The following is a 20,256-nucleotide window of genomic DNA, read 5'->3' on the forward strand; positions in this document are numbered from 1 at the left end:
AGTTAATTTCAATAAAAACTGGATGTGGAAAAAGTGAGTACCTAAGGCATAGTCATTCCAAGGTTTGTTGGTCAGTGAAAAAGTTCCATTCCAAAACCTCAGGAAATGGAGAGGATGAGGAGCAAAGGTGGAAGAAACAAAAACGTATCAAACCCATGCTATACCAGGGCAGGGCACCAGCCACCCTAACTGATGGGTACATCAGACAGGTCCTGGTGGGCCCGAAGGTTGGCATGGCGTCTTGCCTGTATATGCATCTTGCCAGCTGAACATCCTAGAAGTTCAGTAAAGTTACTTGGGCATTACACATCTGTTTCTGTGTTAATTATATAATCCACAATTATTTGGATGGAGACAACATGAAGGAGGCAGAGAAGCCAGTTAGGAGGCTGCAGTCACTCAGGGGAGGCATGTCCCAGGCCACGGTAACCATGGGAATGGAGAGAAGCAGACAGCTTCCAGAGGTAATTAGGGGATATCATGTACACAACATGGAGGTAAATTAAACATGAGATGGGGGCTCGAGGGAGAGGAAGGAAGCAAAGAAGATGCACGGGGGCTGGCTGGGGCCGCTCCACGGGCATCCTTCCCTAAGAGGATCGCTGATGGTGAGGCAAGGGGCAGGGAGATGAGATTAGTTTAGGGATGGGAAGATTCTGGTGGAAACATCTAGTACACAGATGGACATATGGATCTGCAGCTTAGGAAAGATATCTGTGCCAAAGAGACAGATAAGGAAGTAGGAATATACACATCTGGTAATTAAGGCAATGAGAGTAGGTGAAGATTTCATTGTAAGAAGTTATTACAGAGAGTGGGCTAGGTTATTCACAATACTCAGTCTGTAGTCTAAGAGTCTCCTACACATAGACTTGTATAGACACCCGGACTAAGCTGAGTATTAGAGTTAAGATTTGGTGCCCAGAGCAGATCAAGCCAGGTGAGCACAGAATTTAGAATTCTGAATTCTGTTTTAAGGAGGCATATTTCTCTTGAATGAACATTACTATATATTCTCCAGAACTTTATATGTTTATAGGTTATATGTGTGTATGTATGTGCACATAAGACAATGAAGTAATTCATTTTATAATGGATACAATAATTTAATAATAAACAGTTATGCTGAAAATACTCTGTTAAACAACAAATACATTATTTTTAAAATGTAAACTGCTCAAAAAAGCATTTTAAGGCCGGGTGCAGTGGCTCAGGCCTGTAATCCCAGCACTATGGGAGGCCAAGGTGGGTGGATCACGAGGTCAGGGGTTTGAGACCAGCCTGACCAACATGGTGAAACTCTGTTTCTACTAAAACTACCAAATTAGCCAGGCATGGTGGCACACGCCTGTAATCCCAGCTACCTGTGAGACTGAGGCAGGAGAATCACTTGAACCAGGGAGGTGGGCGTTGCAGTGAGCTGAGATCGTGCCATTGCACTCTAGTTTGGGCAACGAGAGTGAAATTTTGCCTCAAAAAAAAATTTTTTTTTTAAAAACCATTTTAAGTAATTTAATACTGCACAAGATTTGCAGTCTGTGAGAAAAGGAATGAGAAAGAATCTTATTTAAGGTTAAGATGACTCTAGCATCTGATCTTCAAAAGACAGGCAGACAGGAAAAAAAAAAGGAAGAGCAAGAAGCCGTGGTCACCTGGGCATTGAGTCTGGAGTGGAGCTTGTGGTCTGACAACCAGGGGTGCTTGAGAGCTTCGCTTGCACTTATTCGCCAACTAGAAGGAAATTCAGAAGGTGATTAGTAGAAACACACCGAAGAAGGCCTGTATCTGCTGTTCAATCTCAGCTCCAGCTTCTGCCTTCGGGAGACCAGATGGCCGAATGTCAAACTCACTAGTCAATTCTGCCTTCTCCTGAATTGTGTGCTATCAATGATGGCATAGGTGACTATCGAATCCAATCAGGATAACATTAGTAAAGACAAACAAGGCAAATAATAAAAATTCTTGTTAATAACTGAACATTTACTTTCAAATATAAGTAACCATTTCTGTAGTATAACATCTGAGCTTAGTAAAGTGGATTCCTATCAGTCAGTTGAAAAATAAATATATATTTATTATTGTAAGAACAAAATGCTACAATGATTCTTGATGATTGCCAAAGCAATTTGTGTATTAAAACTTTTGAATAATAAATATTACTAACTTTTGAATTGAGAAGTTTTGAGTTAAATAGGTACGGAAATAGAGTCGATGTAATTATTAAGAGAGGGACCACTAGATACTTTTATGAAGAAACAATATCCTTTTGGAGCCAGCAAAGGTTTATACGATTTTGGGAAATAATATGAGGAAGAATAATATAGATTTACCATATTTAAATTCTAAGTTCTATATATTTGTTTGATGTGCTAACGTTTATCACATTAAAACAAATAACCTTTCAAAATAAAAACTGTAGGCCAGGTGCAATGGCTCATGCCTGTAATCCCAGCACTTTGGGAGGCCGAGGCGGGTGGATCACGAAATCAGGAGTTCAAGACCAGTCTGGCCAAAATAGTGAAACCCCGTCTCTACTAAAAATACAAAAAATTAGCTGGGTGTGGTGGGGCACACCTGTAATCCCAGCTACTCAGGAGGCTGAGGAAGGAGAATCACGTGAACCCAGGAGGTGGAGGTTGCACTGAGCCAAGATCGTGCCATTGCACACCAGCCTAGGTGACAGTGTGAGATTCTGTCTCAAAAAAAAAAAAAACAAAAAATGAAAAAACAAACAAACAAACAAACAAAAAACCTGTAAGTGAATGTAACAATCTGAAGTCAAAGAGGTAGTTTCAAGCAGTAATGAAGCTTCAGTTTGTAGGATTGCTTCAATGCAATCGCTTCATCAGATACCAAAATATTTAAGTATAAGATTTGAAGAGGAGATAAGTCTATCACAGTCAATGAACTTGGTGACAACATCACCATTATAGTGCCAAAAACAGGCAGAGGTAATTTTTAAAAACCTCTTGACCTCCATCAACCTCAGTTGGAAGTGTGGTTCTGCTTAGTGTCATAAATTTTCAGTACTGGATCTCCAGAGCATTCCAATGGCTGACCAAGGTGAAAAATGATGATTCTGCACTCTAGTGTCGAACTTCTTAAATCTGGCTATTAAAAAGTTAACAATAACATTGTACTAATAATTAAACTTAATAACATTTCAAGTTTATTTTTGTACCCCAGAAATTTATTCTATGATAGTGGTGTTTGGCTTTTGGCTTTAGTTTCATCCAAGCATTGACTGGAATTCTAAGCCAGTTGCCATTGGCCCAAATGGGTATCTGATGCTCCTTGGGCATTCATGAAGCCCTCAGACTGAAGGAGTGAGCGGCACTGGAGCCCACTGGGCCCACCTCTGCATCTGCTCTGAGATAGCCATGTGACTGCAGCACTGCTCTCAGCCTCAGTTTCCCCATGTGTAAAATGATGGTCTCCACAGACCACAGGATTATCCAGAAGCCAGATAAGATAACACATGAAAGTACACACGTAAAACAGGTTCACAGTAAATGTGGATTTCTCGTCCTCCAAAGATTTGAAAGGGTTGACAGTTTCCATCTGTTCACTGCCTTGGGTAGAGTAATGTGCTAATAATAATAACCTTGGCTGTTATTGTGCCTTGATGGAAAGGCACAATAACAGCCAAGGTCATTATTATTATTAATCCATTATTTGTGAATTGTCTCTCCTGTCGGACTGATACCCCCAGCCTGGCTAGGTTCTCTTCATCCTCTAAGGATGGCCTTACCTTTGTGTTAACCACATTTTATTACATCTTTTTTAAAAATATCTATCCCTTTTATTAGATGGTGAGTTACTATAGGCAGGGACTGGATTTGTGCATCTATTCTTAGCACATGACACATTTCCTGGCACACAGTAGGTGATCAACACTTGAATGAAAGCATCTCCCGCCAAGCTGTGTGCCAGACCCACTGCCCACACTGTTTCGCCACTCCCTGTGACACCCTTCTACCTGTTGATCCACGGCCATGTGTATTAGTGACTTTAAAGCCATAAAGATAATAAAACGATAAGGCAAGTGCTATTGGCCCTGAAAATCTTAACTGCTTCAATCATTACACGGCTCAGGTATAAAGCCATCTGAAACAGCGTGTTTGATGGGTTAATCACAATGCCCTTCCCCTTCTATGATTCTAAAATGCAAATCCCTATATTTCAATGTCACTCTTTTTCATCCACTGAATTTTGAATTAATGTGGTTTTAGCATAACAGAAAATACAGGGCCATGTAATAAATAACAGCCAAGTGTGTGGCCGTCGGGGAAGGAGAACTATCTGTTTGAGCCTCCGTTCTGCCAATTACTGGCGGTGTGATCGTGGGCAAACCACGTGGGATCTTCTACCCGATTTCTGCCTCATGGAGTTGGGGGCAGGGGTGGTGGTTAACAGAGATAATGTCTACAAAGCACTTGGCACGATCTGGCCCATAGTAGTTTCCCAAATGAAATGGCAGTTAAAGATTCAGCTACACGGAACCATATACAGCTTAGTAGAGGTGAAAGGAATCCTAGAAATACTTCTCCCAAGCCTTCCATTTTGACAGTGAGTCAACTAAGGCCCAGCAGGAGTCCGTGGCTGGTACGGCCGCATGATAAATGGCAGGAAGAGAAAGGTTTGTGTAGCTTCATGACCAAAGCCGTCCCGGATCTCAGTAGACTGGGTCAAGAGGATGAAACCTCATTCTACCCATGACTTTGAGCAAGCATCACAGATGTTAGTAAGGGAATAAATTCGAACAGCCCTGGTGGTAGGCTCTGCTTCCTTATCATCCCTACTGCACCCGGAGCACAGGACGAACTTGCGTTACCTCTTCTCCTTAATCAGAAGCTTAGAGATGAACTCCTTGGCCTCCTCCGAGATGTCCTGAAATTCTTCATCCTCTAAGTCCCACCTGCAGGCCAGGATGTTGTTCAGCGTCTCAGCATCATTGTCACCCAGGAAAGGGGACAAACCGCTAAGTCTGGAGGACACAGGGTCCAGAGTGAGTATTTTTTAAACAGCCTCAACCCCTTTCCATACAGATTGCTTTTCTGGTTCTGCCATTTAAAGGTGAGAGAAGGAAAATAACCTAATCCTGAAGCATAATTTTATAATATATTATTGCAATCAAGAAAATGCTTGCCACTCCCACCCAACTCCTAATCGAACAACTGCAGCAATAACAGAATATGAATATGAATATCAGCTTCCTTTTTAAAGCACGTTTCAGCTTGCAAAGTGCTACTACATGCTCAGATGGCAAGTGCTAGGCATGTCACCTCTGAGGGGTGAGGCTAGCCTGAGTTATTTAGGAGATCAGTTTTTTTTTTTTTTTTTTTTGAGACGGAGTCTCGCTGTGCCACCAGGCTGGAGTTCAGTGGCGTGATCTCGTTTCACTGCAACCTCCACCTCCTGGAAGCAATTCTCCTGCAGCCTCCCGAGTAGCTGGGATTACCCGCGCATGCCACCACGCACGGCTGATTTTTGTATTTTTAGTAGAGATGGGGTTTCACCATGTTGGCCAGGATGGTCTCAATCTCTTGACCTGGTGATCCGCCCGCCTCAGCCTCCCAAAGTGCTGGGATTACAGGCTTGAGCCACCGCGCCAGGCCATGTGAGCTTTTTAAATTAATTTTTGGCTTTTAGGTTGTGTCCTAGGAGTTAAAGTGATTAATGAAGAGGACACACATTTACTTTTCCAAATGATGTGCAGGGAAAGAATTCACTCCTTTCACCCACAGGAGTCAACAAAACCTAGAAGGCAACTGAGGATGGGACAGTGTTATTTATTTTTTAAATACCCCAATTGGGGCTTTTATTTAAAATGGCAAAACCTCAGAAAATATGCATGGAGTTGGAGAAGGGTCAGAGACAGAGGAGAGCTACTCACAGCATATAGGCGATGACCCCCACACTCCACATGTCAGTGGGAAATGAAACAAAATCATAGTTCACAACTTCAGGGGCGAGAAATTCTGGGGTTCCAAAGTTCACCTTCAGCTTCTCTCTGGGTTTGTATCTGCAATTTAAGAGACAAAGTGGAAGGATGGACGTGTCAATCAAAAATCGTGAACACTGAAATGATGTAGTCTATGAGACAAAATGACTTCAGCCATACAGCAAACTTCAGACAAACAAACATTGAAGGAAATCAAACAATCAAGCAAGAGGCTCAAAAACTTGTAAAGAGGCCCCAGAAAATTTAAAAGTCAAAATTCATACTAGGAAACCTTAAAAGCTGAACCAGTTGTTGGAGAAGCTGCTGTGAATAATGAGAACATCTGAATTATAGAAGATGACAAGAGGAAACCTGATACAGTCATTGACATGGGGATGATGTGAATAAGCCTGTATAATGAATAAACACAGTACTGCAATAATTTACAACATCCATTTTATACGTGTCATTAATGTGCTGAATTGTTAATGTGTCCACGTAAACTCTTTGTTCCCTGAAGAATCTTGTATGTGCCAGAACCCTTTGCAAACTTGTTTACGTTGTTAATATTTTTTAAGTAAATCTTCTCTGTACAGATGGAACAAATATGAAAGAGGGGACAAACTCTTGCAAATGCTAAATTAATGGCTTCTAATTTAATAAACTTCACTGTATTAGGTTTTAATTTTTTATACTTTTTACTGCATGCATTATAGAAACTTCTAAACACTCAAGTCTCAAATTTAGCAAGTTAAGGCCAAACATAATTTTTGTTAAATTAATTATAAATGAGATCATGAAACCAAAGAGCAGATCAGATATATGTTTGCAAAGGAAGGGCACCCATCATGTCCCCTAGCTCCATTCATATACCTATGTCCAAGTAGACATACCTTCTGGCCAATCCAAAATCAATAATTTTTATTTGCTTAGCATCCCGATTCACACACAGGATATTCTCAGGCTGCCAGGAGAAAGAGACACATTAGCAATGAAAACAACCATCATTCACTCAAATTGTCCTTGAACCACAACTAAAAATACAACGATGCTCAGAAAAAACATATCAGGCCTTTCACTTCGGGGCGGGCTTGTCCGTGTGGGTACTTTCTCCTTTAATTATGTGGTGGATGAGGTTGTGGGTATCCTGCCAACCCTGCATTATCCAGCCTGTCCTCTGCACGGCTTCACAGTTCACCATAATGCCTGAGTTCAGGCAGAGGCCTTGAGGGGAGCAAGAAGAGGAGGTTGCTTCAGTCCTTCCCAAATGCGCTGTGGAGGCCCGCTCAGACCTGACATCTGCCCCTCTAAATTATTCAGTATGAATCTCCCCTTCTTGGAGAAATATTTTTCCCAAGATTGATGAGTTCCAAGGGAATTGACCTGCTCCATTCAAACAGCCACACTGAACATGCACTGTCATGTGAACGTTCCGGCCTCCAGAGCTTCCCTTTGCTCAACGCCTATGGGAAAGTCGCACGGCAGAGGAGAGCTTTTCTCTCCAGTCGTTCTTCAGTCTCAGCAGTTCCAAGGTTTTGCTGAGTTTGGTCTCAATGCCTAAAACCCCTGACTAAGTGTTCCCTTGGAGCTAGGCCCTGGTAAGACCTTAGCCTGCTGACCTGACAGTCTTGGGGTGCAGGGGGAGAAAATGGGGTGTAGTGCAGCCACTCAGTGTTCACAGAATGCCTTACAAGTGCACCTAATGTTTATTGGGGTAGAAAAACAGAGGTCTTGGGAAAGTAAGAGATTTGATTTAAAGTCAAGGCCATTTATAAAAGAGAAAAAAAGTTTTCAGAGTTAAGAATCCTCAGTCCCAATTCTTTACAAGCTGGAGGGCACCATCCCAGAAGCCGAATGCCCAGGATCCCATTCCTCAGCCTTTAGTGGGATCAGGCTCCCCTCCCCAACCTGTCCAGGTGGAGAAGAGGTTCCAATGAGATCATAAATTCAGAAACACATTATGAAATGACATAATGTCTCCTTATCAATATTCAATAGTACATTTGGTTGGGCAGAATATCTTTGGAAGCCCTTTTCTAAACTATCTCGGAAACAGATGTTTGTGAGTAAAAGTCATTACAGAGGAGGGGGTGCTATGTGAACCATTTGGTTTCATGCTTAAATCACTGATGGATCATGTATAAAGCTGTCCAGTTGTGAAGGAGTACTGTGGCATCAAAAAGTTTGCAGGATATAGAGAAACCGTTTTGAGGGCATTTCAATAAGTTAGCCTTTTTACGACGATAAAATTAAAGAATGTTCATTGGATAAAATTTGCAAAACAGAAAAATATAAAACAGACTGTTTGTAAGTCACCTATAATCTCCCCCCACATAGTGACAATCACTCAATATTTTTGGCCCTTTTCCTTCCAAGGAGCTTTCAGAAAAGCAGCTCCTTAAGGACCCATCCAGCTGTCACCTTTATGATGATCTTTGCATCCAAGCCATAACTAAAACTGCCCACTGCAGGTCCTCAATCAATGTTATGAAGCCTCATATGGAGTCATTTGACTTACAATAGGTTTGCTCCTAGTTCCAGTCGCCAATCAAATCCCTGTAGGGATATCTGCAGAATATCTACATTCAATGAAAATGCTCCATGAAAGCATGCATTATCAAACTCAGTTCATAGCGAGGGTTTTGCTAATGATTTTTAGCCTCTGACTTTGTCATTTTATAAACCACTTCCTCCTGCTCTCCTCCTGCTCAAAAGTGAATGGGAAAGGCAAGGCACATAAATCAAGACAGTGAGGGAAGCCAAGTTATAGGAAGAGAGGCCCATGGAAACCTATTTCAGGAGGCTAAATTTATTTAGCTATGCAATCCCTAGTGAATGCAATAGATGGGATGTTATATAGATTGTATATTTTATGTTACTGTCACGCTGTGCAAACAGGGAAATGAGAAAATGACCAAGCCACACAAGACGTACTTTATGATACTTAGTCCCAATATGGGACTTGATCAGGGTTGTTGGGCCTAGGTCTTTTATTGGTTGTAACTAAGACTACATACAGTCCGATTCTAGGAACTTCATAATGAGACATAATGAGAGAGGTAAAGAGGGAAGGGGCAATCAATAGGAGGAGAAAGAAAGGCGGCTTGGCTTCTGTGTGCTTTCCACCATTGGCAGTGGGGTGCCCACCCCACCCTCTCTGCTCCTTAGCACTTTGGCCCCATCCTTCCGACTGTCCTCTGCTGCATTCTCCATAGGATTCTATTCCACGGGGCAGCAAACCCACAGAAAAACAAGTCCCAAAGTCCGGAGCTTCCTGAGTGACTCGAGGAGCTGCCGGCGATTCTTGGAGACCTGGAAAGGTTGACTACTACTTAGGGAATTCTGAGTTAGCTAAAATCCTCTCACCTACTTGTCCTGATGAGAGGGCTACCACGTGGATACCGCTGTGTGGTGGTGACTGTTTTCATTCTAAACTTTTAGGGAAACCATTGCCATATAGATTTCCTTAACGCAGGCAAGTTACAAGAATCTGAATATCAGCCCCTGAAGATGGAACATGCAAATATTAGGGAGTGACAGAAGCTGAGAATAAGGAGATGAGGCTAACAATTCAGATGTGTATTCATTTCTGAAATGACTGTACCAATTTCCCCAGCTGGCATATAATAGCAGACAGGGCCCACTGTGCAAGAGCTGGGAAGGGCTTATGTCTCACAGGATACAAAACACCCTTACCTTCAGGTCCAAGTGGAGAATGTACATCTGATGCATGTGCCTTATCCCCTCACATATCTGCTTCATGAACAGGATGGTATCAAGCTCCGTCAAATTGTAGTTCTCATCGATGATGCGGTCAAACAGCTCCCCACCATCCACACTGCGGAGGGAAGAGGAGTGACACCCTCAGTCCCGATTTCCTAACCACCATGTGCTTTTCTCATAGTGACTTGTCGTGCAAGTTCTGCTACCTCTTCTGAAAGGTGTATGTGCAGTTATTTCTCTGCCTTCTTTACTATCTTACTTAGATGATTCTTATCTTGAAGGCCTGTATTTTATATACCTTTAATCTCACAAATGGAAATCCTCAAGCCAACTCCCCCACCTTTTGTGTGTGTGTGTGTGTGTGTGTGTGTGTGTGTGTGTTTTGAGATGGAGTCTCGCTGTGTCACTCAGGCTGGAGGGCAGTGGCAGGATCTTGGCTCACTGCAATCTCCGCCTCCCAGATTCAAGCGATTCTCATGCCTCAGTCTCCCAAGTAGCTGGGATTAGAGGCATGCGCCACCATGCCCGGCTAATTTTTGTATTTTTAGTAGAGATGGGGTTTCACTGTGTTGGCCAGGCTGGTTTCGAACTCCTGACCCCAAGTGATCCACCAGCCTCGGCCTCCCAAAGTGCTGGAATTACAGGCGTGAGCCACCGCACCGGCCCTCAAAGCCCCTTTACCCAGTGTCTTCAGCTCTGGGGTGAGCCCACATGTATCATGTTCTGAAGATGTTGAAGAGAAAGAGGACCCTAAGAACTCCAGGAGGGGAACTCCAAGCCCTGACTGAAGGTAGTCAGGGTCTCAGCCCTCTAAGTCTCCAGACTGAATTCAGGGATAAAGTGCTTCTATGTGGCTGGTGCTAGACACAGTAATTTCCCTTATCCTTGGGGACACCTTCCAAGACCCTCCGTGGATGCCTGAAACTGTGGATCGTACTGAACCCTGTATATACTATGTTATTTCCTGTAGACATATAACTCCGATACAGTTTAATTCATAAATTAAGCACAGTAAGGGATTAACAACAATAACGGAGGGTAAAATAGAACAATTATAACAACATGCCAGCTGCACTACTCTTGTGTTTTGGGGCCATTATGAAGTCAAATGAGAGTTCCGTGAACAAGCACGGCGATGCCTCCACAGTCAATCTGATGACCCGGTCGGCTACTAAGTGACTAACCGCAGGGAGTGGTGGAGACGCTGGACAAAGGGATGATTCACGTCCTGGGTGGGACCGAGCGGGACGGTGGGAGATTTCATCAGGCTACTCAGAACAGTGTGCAATTTAAAACCTGTTGATTGTTTACTTCTGGAATTTTCCACTTAATATTTTGGGGCCTTGAGTAACTGAGACCATGGAAAGTGAAAGTGTGGGCAAGGGAGGACCACGATACTATACTTTTTATTCAAAATGCCTTATCGAGGAATGAAAAACAAAACGGAATCACAATATCGATTCAGTGTTGGAATTGCAGTCGGCCCTCCCTATTCGTGGGTTCTGTTTCCACAGGTTCAAACAATCGCAAATCAAAATGTTTGACCAAAAAACAATAAAAATTGACAATACAACAACAAAAATAATACAAATTTTTTAAAAATACAGTATAACAACTGTATATGTGGCATTTACAGTTTATCAAGTATTGTAAGTAGTCTAGAGATTATTTAAAGTACTTGGGGGGATGGGCATAAGTTATATGCAAAAGACTATGCCATTTTATGTCAGGAACTTGAGTGTCCTCCGGTTTTGGTATTTGCAGGGATCCTGGGACCAATCCCTCTCAGATACCAAGTAATGACTGTACTCGGTTTCTAACTAACCAGTCCTTATGTTTTTATAAAGGTGAGTTTAAATGGAAGCTTCTTAGCCCTAATCATCACCAGTTTTTGACATGAACTTTGTATTAGTGAATATGGTGAAAGTAAGATGTAGCTCAAAAACCACTATCCTCCAGGTTGCCCTGGCTAATATTTAAGCTTGATTTTTGACAAACAGTGTAGATACAAAGCTAGATCTACTTGGTCCCACTACTTCTTAGCAATAAAATCCCATATGGAGATTTGTAACCCCAAGTGTTTCCCTTCTAGAACTGATGTGATTGTGTGATCCGCACGAATCAGAGTCTGCGGGGGCGAGCTTGGTTCTGGTCCCGCTACAGCAGGACGGAGCTACTGAGGCACGGTCACGGTCGTGAGTGCCCTTGGGGAGGTCAGGGAGGGGGCGGAGAGGATACGTACTACTCCATGACCAGGACAATGTCATTCTTAGACTCGAAGGCATCGTACAGCTGGATGAGGTTCGCGTGGTCCAGCTGGTTCATGACGCTGATCTCGTTCTTCACCTCCTCCTGAGAAGCAGGAAACAGTGCATTAGTGTGGTCAAGACGGGGCGGGGAGGGAGGGGACCACCTCCCACAGGCTGTACCTTGTCCTTCATGCCTCTGGTCTTGATGATTTTGGCTGCCAGCTTCAGACCTGTGGCCATCTCCTCACACTTGTGAACCTGGCCGAAACGCCCTCTGCCAAAAAAGAGGAAGCGGCGTAGCATGAGGCCCTGTGGTCAGCTGCCGAGTGGACAGCGCACAGTGGCCCCAGTATTTCTCCTGCTGAGTCTGGATGAGCAGCCCTATGAGGAGTTCTTTCAGTAAACTTCTAGAGCAGTATTTGTCAACGTGTGGTCTTTGGTCACTTGCATCAGAATCACCTGGGAGCTGTTAAGAAAGCAGGTTTCGGCCAGGCGCAGTGGCTCACACCTGTAATCCCAGCACTTTGGGAGGCCGAGGCGGGAGGATCACGAGGTCAGGACCAGTCTGGCCAACATAGTGAAATCCCGTCTCTGCTAAAAATACAAATACAAAAAATTAGCCAGATGTGGTGGCACGTGTCTGTAATCCCAGCTACTTGGGAGGCTGAGGCAGGAGAATGGCGTGAACCCAGGAGGCGGAGGTTGCAGTGAGCCGAGATCGCGCCATTGCACTCCAGCCTGGGCAACAGTGCAAGACTCCAACTCAAAAAAAAAAAAGAAAGAAAAGAAAAAAAAAAAAGGAATCCAGGATTCTGGGCCCTACCCCAGACCTCCTGAGGCAAGAATCCAGGGGTAGGCCCCAGAATCTACATTTCAGCACATTTCTTGGGTGATTCATATGCACCCTCACATTTGAGAACCACCTTTACAGACAATGCAGAATCTTTCTGAATACATACGAATGTTATGAGCGGGGCTTTGTCAGTATATGAACAAGAGAGCCCACCTTCAGATATATAAAATTATTTTTGGAAACTGCATATGTAACAATACTGCATATACATCCATATAGTCAAGACCGCATATTGCCAAGTCACCTATGAGCTTGAATATAAACATAAGACAGCTTCTTACCTACGTAATCACATACAGATGTGCACACTTGTGAGCAGTTTTAAATTTAATTTGCTTAGTTTGATTTCTTATTTAGTAAAATAAGCTAGAACACGTGTCCCTGCTCTGCAATGGTGGATGTCACAGTAGGGAGTGAGGAACAGCTTCCCTAGCAACACAGTGAACCCGAGGCAAGCCCTATGACAAGGCAGAGGACTTCAACGATGAAAGTCATGGCAACGCTGGGCAGATGCAGGGGCACTGGCGGCCGCTGCACCCTACTGTGGGGCTGCACACCCAGCACAGAGGCAGATGAATCTTGGAGAATGACACAGGATTACCACAAACGTAGCCACGGCATGACTTCAATTCCAACCTCTGTTCCAGATGGAGTCTCTATGGGAACACATGGACACAGCCCCAGCCACCTCTTAATTGGTTGTTATGGAAATGGTTTTTCCCCTTCACTAGCAATGGCCGCAGAACCTCCTGAGCCAGCAGTGGTGCCCATCACTGTCTGACTTCCCGGCTCCCTCAACCCTCTGGCTCTTTCCCCTGATTTATTGTGCAAGGGCGCTGAAGGTTGAGGCCAACTCCCAGGATTCATGCTGGTTCAACACAGTGATAACCTTATGCTCATTGAACATGGCAAGCAGGGATGATGGATACCCTCAAGGCCACAGGGCAGGAGACGAACTCCCAGGAAAATTCAGGGGCCTGCCCCTGTGGGCGGGGTTTTTGGGATCCAGTGATCCTTGGCATGCTGCAATATTTCTGCCAAAAGTAAAAGATAAGTTGCTACATCTTGAACCTCCTACCACTTAAAAGGAGGTGCAGCACTTGGTGATGTCTGCATTTTGAAGGCATCCATGCACATTTGATCATGCTCCTCTCACTTACTTGCTGAGTGAATTACGGCTGCCAATTTTGGTGAAGCCCATAACAAGAGCTGACGGGCAGCTGGTCTAGACTGCAGTACCAAAGAGAAGATCCCATGGTGCCCAAACAGACAGAAAGGAAGTTTCAAAGGAGCAATTGACAAACCTTGACCAGAAAAACAGCACAAACCCTGGGAATTCTTTCAAAGCTTCTTCTGCAAATAACTATTCTCGGTTAGAGAAATAGTTGCTGGCTTGCCACTGATGTCCCTGAAGGCCCAAATACCTCAGGCTTCCATGGAGCCAGTTCATGCTGTGGAATTCCTGTTTCTCCCTCAGCCCATCCCCGCAGTCTCATGGGGCATTCTATGAGATCAGCCAGATCTGGAAGGGAAAGTCCAGGTGGTTCCATTCGGCACAGGGCAAAGAAATACGGAGTGGGAAGAGGAGGAAGGGACTTCACAAATATCAATGACTCCCTGAAGACCACTTGCAGACGCCTGAACTGCAGTAGCGATGCGTGCTTTCCTTGTGTTGGTGAGTACATTTTGTATGTATACGTGCAGATGTTCTGCTTTCCTCTTCCTATTTTACACAGACATGCCGATGGCAGCAAACATTATAATTTAGACTTTGAGTTACAAGATATCACGGGGGGTTGTGAAAGAAGTAAACGAAGAAGAACACCCTCTCCCCACCCCCAGCAGGAAGCGGGTCCCTGATGGACTTTAATTTTCCTTCTGTTTTTTTTTCTTTTCTCTTTTTTTTTTTTTTTTTGAGACAGAGTCTTACTCTGTCACCAGGCTGGAGTGTAGGGGCCTGATCTCAGCTCACTGCAACCTCCAACTCCCTGGTTCAAGCAATTCTCCTGCCTCAGCCTCCCGAGTAGCTGGGATTACAGGCATGCGCCACCACACCCAGCTAATTTTTGTATTTTTAATAGAGATGGGGTTTCACCATGTTGGCCAGGATGGTCTCGAACTCCTGACCTCAAGTGATCTGCCCACCTCGGTTTCCCAAAGTGCTGGGATTACAGGTGTGAGCCACCGCGCAAGGCCTTTAATCTTCCTTCTTTAGGGAGAATGTGCATTTAAATGTCCCTAAAATAAGTTATTTGCTGAGCAAAGTAATCAATTGAAATGAATAATAGTAATTAATATAGTAACAACATAAATGAAAAACCAGCAGCAATGACAGAAAGACCTAATACAGGCCACAAAAACTACACGCTGTTGACTCATTTCTATCTTCTGTCTCCTGGAGGCTGCACTATGGCTTTGAACAGCTGGTCAACCTTCTGGTGACTCACAATGGGTTTTTCTTTCTTTTAGACATTACAACATGGGAAGTAAAGCAGATAATAAACGTGGAGTTTAGTCACCACATTAACCTTTCTGGCATCAGTGACAATTTTCAGAAATGGTTACTGTTTCTTAAAATGTTTGTTTCTAACGTTTCTAGTTCTCAGGTCAAGACAGGCAGACATTTACGAAGTCATTTGCACGCTCTCTTCTTTTGTTGAGAGAATGTTAACATTCAGCCTTACTCACCCTCCTAGGATTTCTGTCTTGCTCACAGTATAGAAGCTGTTGACCGCTCCTTGCTTGGCTGTCACAATACGATGATCAAATGGGGCCGGAGGAGCCGGGATGTCAACTAGAAGGTGAGAGAAACAGAAGGGCCATCTGTCAAGCAGTCTGACCTCGTTAAGGCAGCAAGCCTGGGCCTCATAGTAAAAATGTGCTCATTTAATAATAAAATACAAGGAGCCATCTGTTTGATTCCTAATGATCCAGGGATATAGATTTCCACTTGAGATTATGAGCTGTGACTCATAAAGGTGATCCTGACACCTCTGAGAAAGAGTGTCAGGGCGGCTCAATGGTTGTCCATACCATCTTCAGGATCACTTTTAGAAATGTCAAAATAGTTGAAAATTTCCAACCAACACAGTCCAAACAGGTAACACTTCCAAGCCTGAGACCATTCAAATTCAAACATGAGAAATTGTTTGATTCATTTTTAAAATGCATTACTGATATAATCCATTATTTTAATTAAATCAGAGACAAAAAAGAAAAATGAAACATTTCTTCATGTTGTTGAAATGCTTGATATTATATATTACTTTCCAAAATGTCTTAGACTTTATTTAAGACACATTTAAGGCACAAAGATGAACTTTTCCTGGCTGGCTGGAAATAAAACACCCAATAAAACCAGGTAAGTGTGTATTCGACAGAGATCAAATTTCTCCCACTTTCTCCCCTTCCACCTTAAGTGTTTAAACCTTCGTCCACATCAGCACCAGCTCTAACATACAGAATTACTCAGGGATATTCCTCCCAGTATTCTTTCACCTTTCCATGACTACTGCTGTTGAAATTGGCTTGCCATGAACCTGCTCATTCTTCGCTAATTCATTTACTAAGCAGCGACTGCATGCATACAATAAGAATACAAAGGGAGGTAAGTAAATAACAGCTTTGCTTTCAAAACACTCTACATTTATTTGACATATGTTTCTTGAGCATTTACCTTGTTCCAGGCACTCTGCCAAGTGTTAATATTTTTAAAAATTCAGATAATATAAATCTCTGGGAATCTGATTTGATATGGACATCACCTCTCAGAGCCTAAATATGCTGAAAACTGAAGTCACCAGAGAAGCATCTTGATAACATTCACTGTTTCAGATTAATAGAGGGAGTTAAATACACAAGCGGCATCGAAATGGCATTATATCTCCTGCAGGCTGTTAGACTAAATGAAATTTAGTCTGCAATGCTTGCTGGAGAAGGTTAAAAAGCCTTAAAAGGCCCATACAAAAGCCATTTCCTACCCAGTGGGGTCAGGCCATCTTGCCCTCGGGAGGTCTTCATCCCAGCAGACTCCCTGAGTCGGCCCTGGGAGCTCCTCAGCTTGCCTGGCTGCCTGTGTCTTCTGACATGTGTGTTCTTCCCCTGTGCCCACTATGTCTACTCTGCGCCTTTTGCTGTCCTCGTTGACGAGGCGCTCCTCTGCCACTCCACGCTTACTGCTGCCCGGGCACTCTGTCTGGTCGGCATTCCAGAAAATGGATCCTACTGCTGAATTTCCAGGGATTCGTAGGGGTAGAAATGGCCCTTATGCTGCTGACACACCTGGAAAGTAAAGTCCAGTTGCAGCTCTCAAAGTTTCAAGAAGAAAACATTCAGATGGTGGAAATTCTTAGAACGAAGGCTTTCTTAAAACAGTGTTTTGGTGACGAGGACGTGAGCTCCGTGACAGAGGTGACCATTTCGGTGCTTGGGGAGGAAATGGAGCAGCACGCTCCCCATCAAGTCTATGGGTGTAGACAACCAGGGTCCCAGGGAATCTCACCACTGGCCAAATCGTGACCCCAAGTTATTCCACTAGAACTTAACAAAAGCCATCATTTTATGAATACCTAACTAATTTGATCTTCATTTTTTCACCTCCTTTCCTTAGAGAGAAATTATTAAATTATAGCATGATAAAAGAAGCAATAATCTCTCTGAATTTTTTTTTTTTTTTTTTTTTTGAGAACGAGTCTTGCTCTGTCGCCCAGGCTGGAGTGCAGTGGCGCGATCTCGGCTCACTGCAAGCTCTGCCTTCCGGATTCAAGCAATTCTGTTCCTCAGCCTCCCGAGTAGCTGGGACTACAGGTGCCCGCCACCACGCCTGGCTAATTTTTTTGTATTTTTAAATAGAGACGGGATTTCACCGTGTTAGCCAGGATGGTCTCGATCTCCTGACCTCGTGATCCACCTGCCTCAGCCTCCCAAAGTGCTGGGATTACAGGCGTGAGCCACCACGCCCAGCCAATCTCTCTGAATCTTAACGGCAGTGAGACTAAACCTTTATCAGTGGAAGAATTGACCTAATTTCCATTTCTCAGCAGCTCTCGACCTTACTGAACACATCTGGCAGTGTTGAAGTTTCTTTCTTAGCAATCATTAATATTTATGCTTAATTCTTGGAAAATTAAATTTCTCCAAGATGAGGTTTCAGATACATTATTAAAAAATGAAGTAAGAATTATGTTTTAAATCCCTAAAAAAGACCACACAAGTGGTTTGATACTTTTGGTTCCAAATAGATACTGTGATATGTGATTACTCATAACTTAGAGTAGTTCATTTTAATTGGCTATAATATTACCTGAATCTATAAGTGAAACTGTGTAGTTGAGAAAGAAAGTCATTCAATAATCTACGTCTTACTTCATCCTCACAATATTTGGGAAAATAGGCAATTTATTATTTATAATGGAGTAGGTAAGCTTTTTCAGATTTAGGTTTTTAACTTACGGATAAATCTAGTCATTATTTAATTCTTGTCCTTAGGAAGGATATGTTGTGTATTGCTAAAAACGAAACTGTTTTACTTCATCTTTAAAAAATACTGATTCCTGTGGGCACTATTAATCATCATCTTTGTCTACCAGTTGGTAGAAAACATAGAAAATAACAAAATGCCTGAAAATATCACAGGCAAGAAGAAAAAACAATGGCTAGAAAATGTGGCCATGAAAAATTCATATAAGCTGGAAAACCAAGTTATAAATCATTGCTTCAAACTCTCTTCATTTATCCTTTCAATAAGGCCTTAAACCTCAATGGCACATAGCTCTAGAGAAAACATCGCTGTGGATACGCAATGCTGTAACCCTACCTTTCGTGAAATTGGTCACCATTAGTTTGATACACGTATTGATTTTTATTTTGACATTGGTCCAGCACTGTCTCGTGTGCAGTTGCCAGTTCTCTTTTCTTCTCAGCTTCTTATCCACTAGCATCTTCCTTAGAATGAAACCCGTTTTTCTCTTCTTCAAACACTGGGTGTTCAATTTTATCTGCAGTGGCTTGCTGTTCATTCCCAGCACTATCACTTTCCTGTGTATTCAGGCTCTCTGTGCATGAAATGTCTGTTCCATCTATATTCTCTCTTGGATTTATAGAATTTCTTGGAGCAAAATCTTCTACTTTGTCTTGTCTTTTTGAGTGAAATGTGGCAAAACTTCTATGAACTAAAGAGGCATTGGTCTTCTCAGCATTTTTCTTATTGAGTTTATTAACCTTTTCTTTCTCAGAGGAGAGCTGATTCTTCTGGGTAGATCTCTCTAGAAGCCACCATAGGACACAAAATATTTTAATGGAGAATGCAGGTGATCAGTATAATTTTGGCTTTCTATAATGGCATCTTTATCCAGGTTTCTTTTCATCAGCAGATATAAGCTTTTAAAAGCTAAGTAGAAGGAAATATGACCAATTGGGTTCCAAAATATTTTCTTGTTTGTAACTAGTAAGACCCAAAGACAAGCCAAAAAAAAAAAAAAGGGGGGGCATTTTTAAATAAACATCACTACTTTCTGCACAGGGCTTTATGAATGTGCAACTTCATCTGAATAACAACAGGACTTTTATAACAGAACTTTCTTCATCCATAACTATCTAGTTTTCTAAAGATGTTACCTGCGAGGGCTGATGTCCTTTTGCTTTTGACGGGCATCCTTTCCGTCAGGTCGGCGTTTGACCACACCTCCTTCGCCTGTGGAGGCACAATTGAGTAATTGAAGTTACATATCACATCTGGGCTTTTCAACCTCAGCACTCCTGACACTTGCGCTGGATGATTCCGTGTGGTGGGGAATGTCACGAGCATTACAGGACAGCAGCTTCACTGGCCTCTATCCACCAGATGCCAGTAGCACCCTCCCTCCCAGTTGTGATGACCAAAAAGGTCTCCAGAGATCTATAAATGGGGAGCAAAATCACCCGTCACCCCAGGCTGAAAACTACTATATTATGTGATTCAAACATAGAAAAAAGCCCAGTAAAATTAATAGTAATGTAGAGGGCAGAACAGTCTGAATTAATGAAAGCCTGTATAGACTATAGTATCTGAAATGAGCTCACTATTTTCAAAGAAATTCTGTAAAACCGTCATTATGGGAAAAAGCCCATCTTCATGAATAGATGAAAGGATGTTAATAATGTGTGCATCACCCTTGACCTCTGTGTAAGTTGTCTTGATATGGTTTACATATAAATCAAATAGAAATGAGAGGATACATGTGAATGGGCTCTGTAAACCAGAGAGTAGGAGATGAAAGTCAGCTTTGTAAATGGAACCTTTGCAGTGCTTAGAACAGATGGCCCTTTTCCTAAGTGGATAAACATTCTTCTCACAGTCCTGGAGTATCTGAATTAGTTGAGCAAACCGTTAGCTAATGTACCCCATATAAAAGGGAAACATTAGCCCAATCCACCCAAATTATCACAACTTCTAAAGTTTTGCATTATAAATTAATGACATTGTGTGGATGTCCAAAAAAAGTATTTAT

At 42.8% G+C, this 20,256-nt stretch overlaps 1 protein-coding gene across 2 annotated transcripts in view; it reads right to left on the reverse strand.

Annotated features, from left to right (window-relative positions):
* Window positions 1–20,256, reverse strand: part of MYLK4 (myosin light chain kinase family member 4) — a 102,172-nt gene that overhangs the window by 9,779 nt on the left and 72,137 nt on the right. For both annotated transcript variants that reach the window (XM_055390907.2, XM_055390906.1), the window contains exons 3-11: window positions 19,385–19,460; window positions 15,458–15,563; window positions 12,097–12,190; window positions 11,910–12,019; window positions 9,641–9,782; window positions 6,838–6,908; window positions 5,897–6,025; window positions 4,835–4,987; window positions 1,653–1,731 (exon numbers count right to left, since the gene is read on the reverse strand). In XM_055390907.2, the coding sequence (XP_055246882.1) occupies window positions 1,653–1,731; window positions 4,835–4,987; window positions 5,897–6,025; window positions 6,838–6,908; window positions 9,641–9,782; window positions 11,910–12,019; window positions 12,097–12,190; window positions 15,458–15,563; window positions 19,385–19,460 (960 nt within the window). The remainder of the gene's footprint in view (window positions 1–1,652; window positions 1,732–4,834; window positions 4,988–5,896; window positions 6,026–6,837; window positions 6,909–9,640; window positions 9,783–11,909; window positions 12,020–12,096; window positions 12,191–15,457; window positions 15,564–19,384; window positions 19,461–20,256) is intronic.

This window comes from Gorilla gorilla, chromosome 5, assembly GCF_029281585.2.
Source record: "Gorilla gorilla gorilla isolate KB3781 chromosome 5, NHGRI_mGorGor1-v2.1_pri, whole genome shotgun sequence".
Taxonomy (NCBI): Eukaryota; Metazoa; Chordata; class Mammalia; order Primates; family Hominidae; genus Gorilla; species Gorilla gorilla.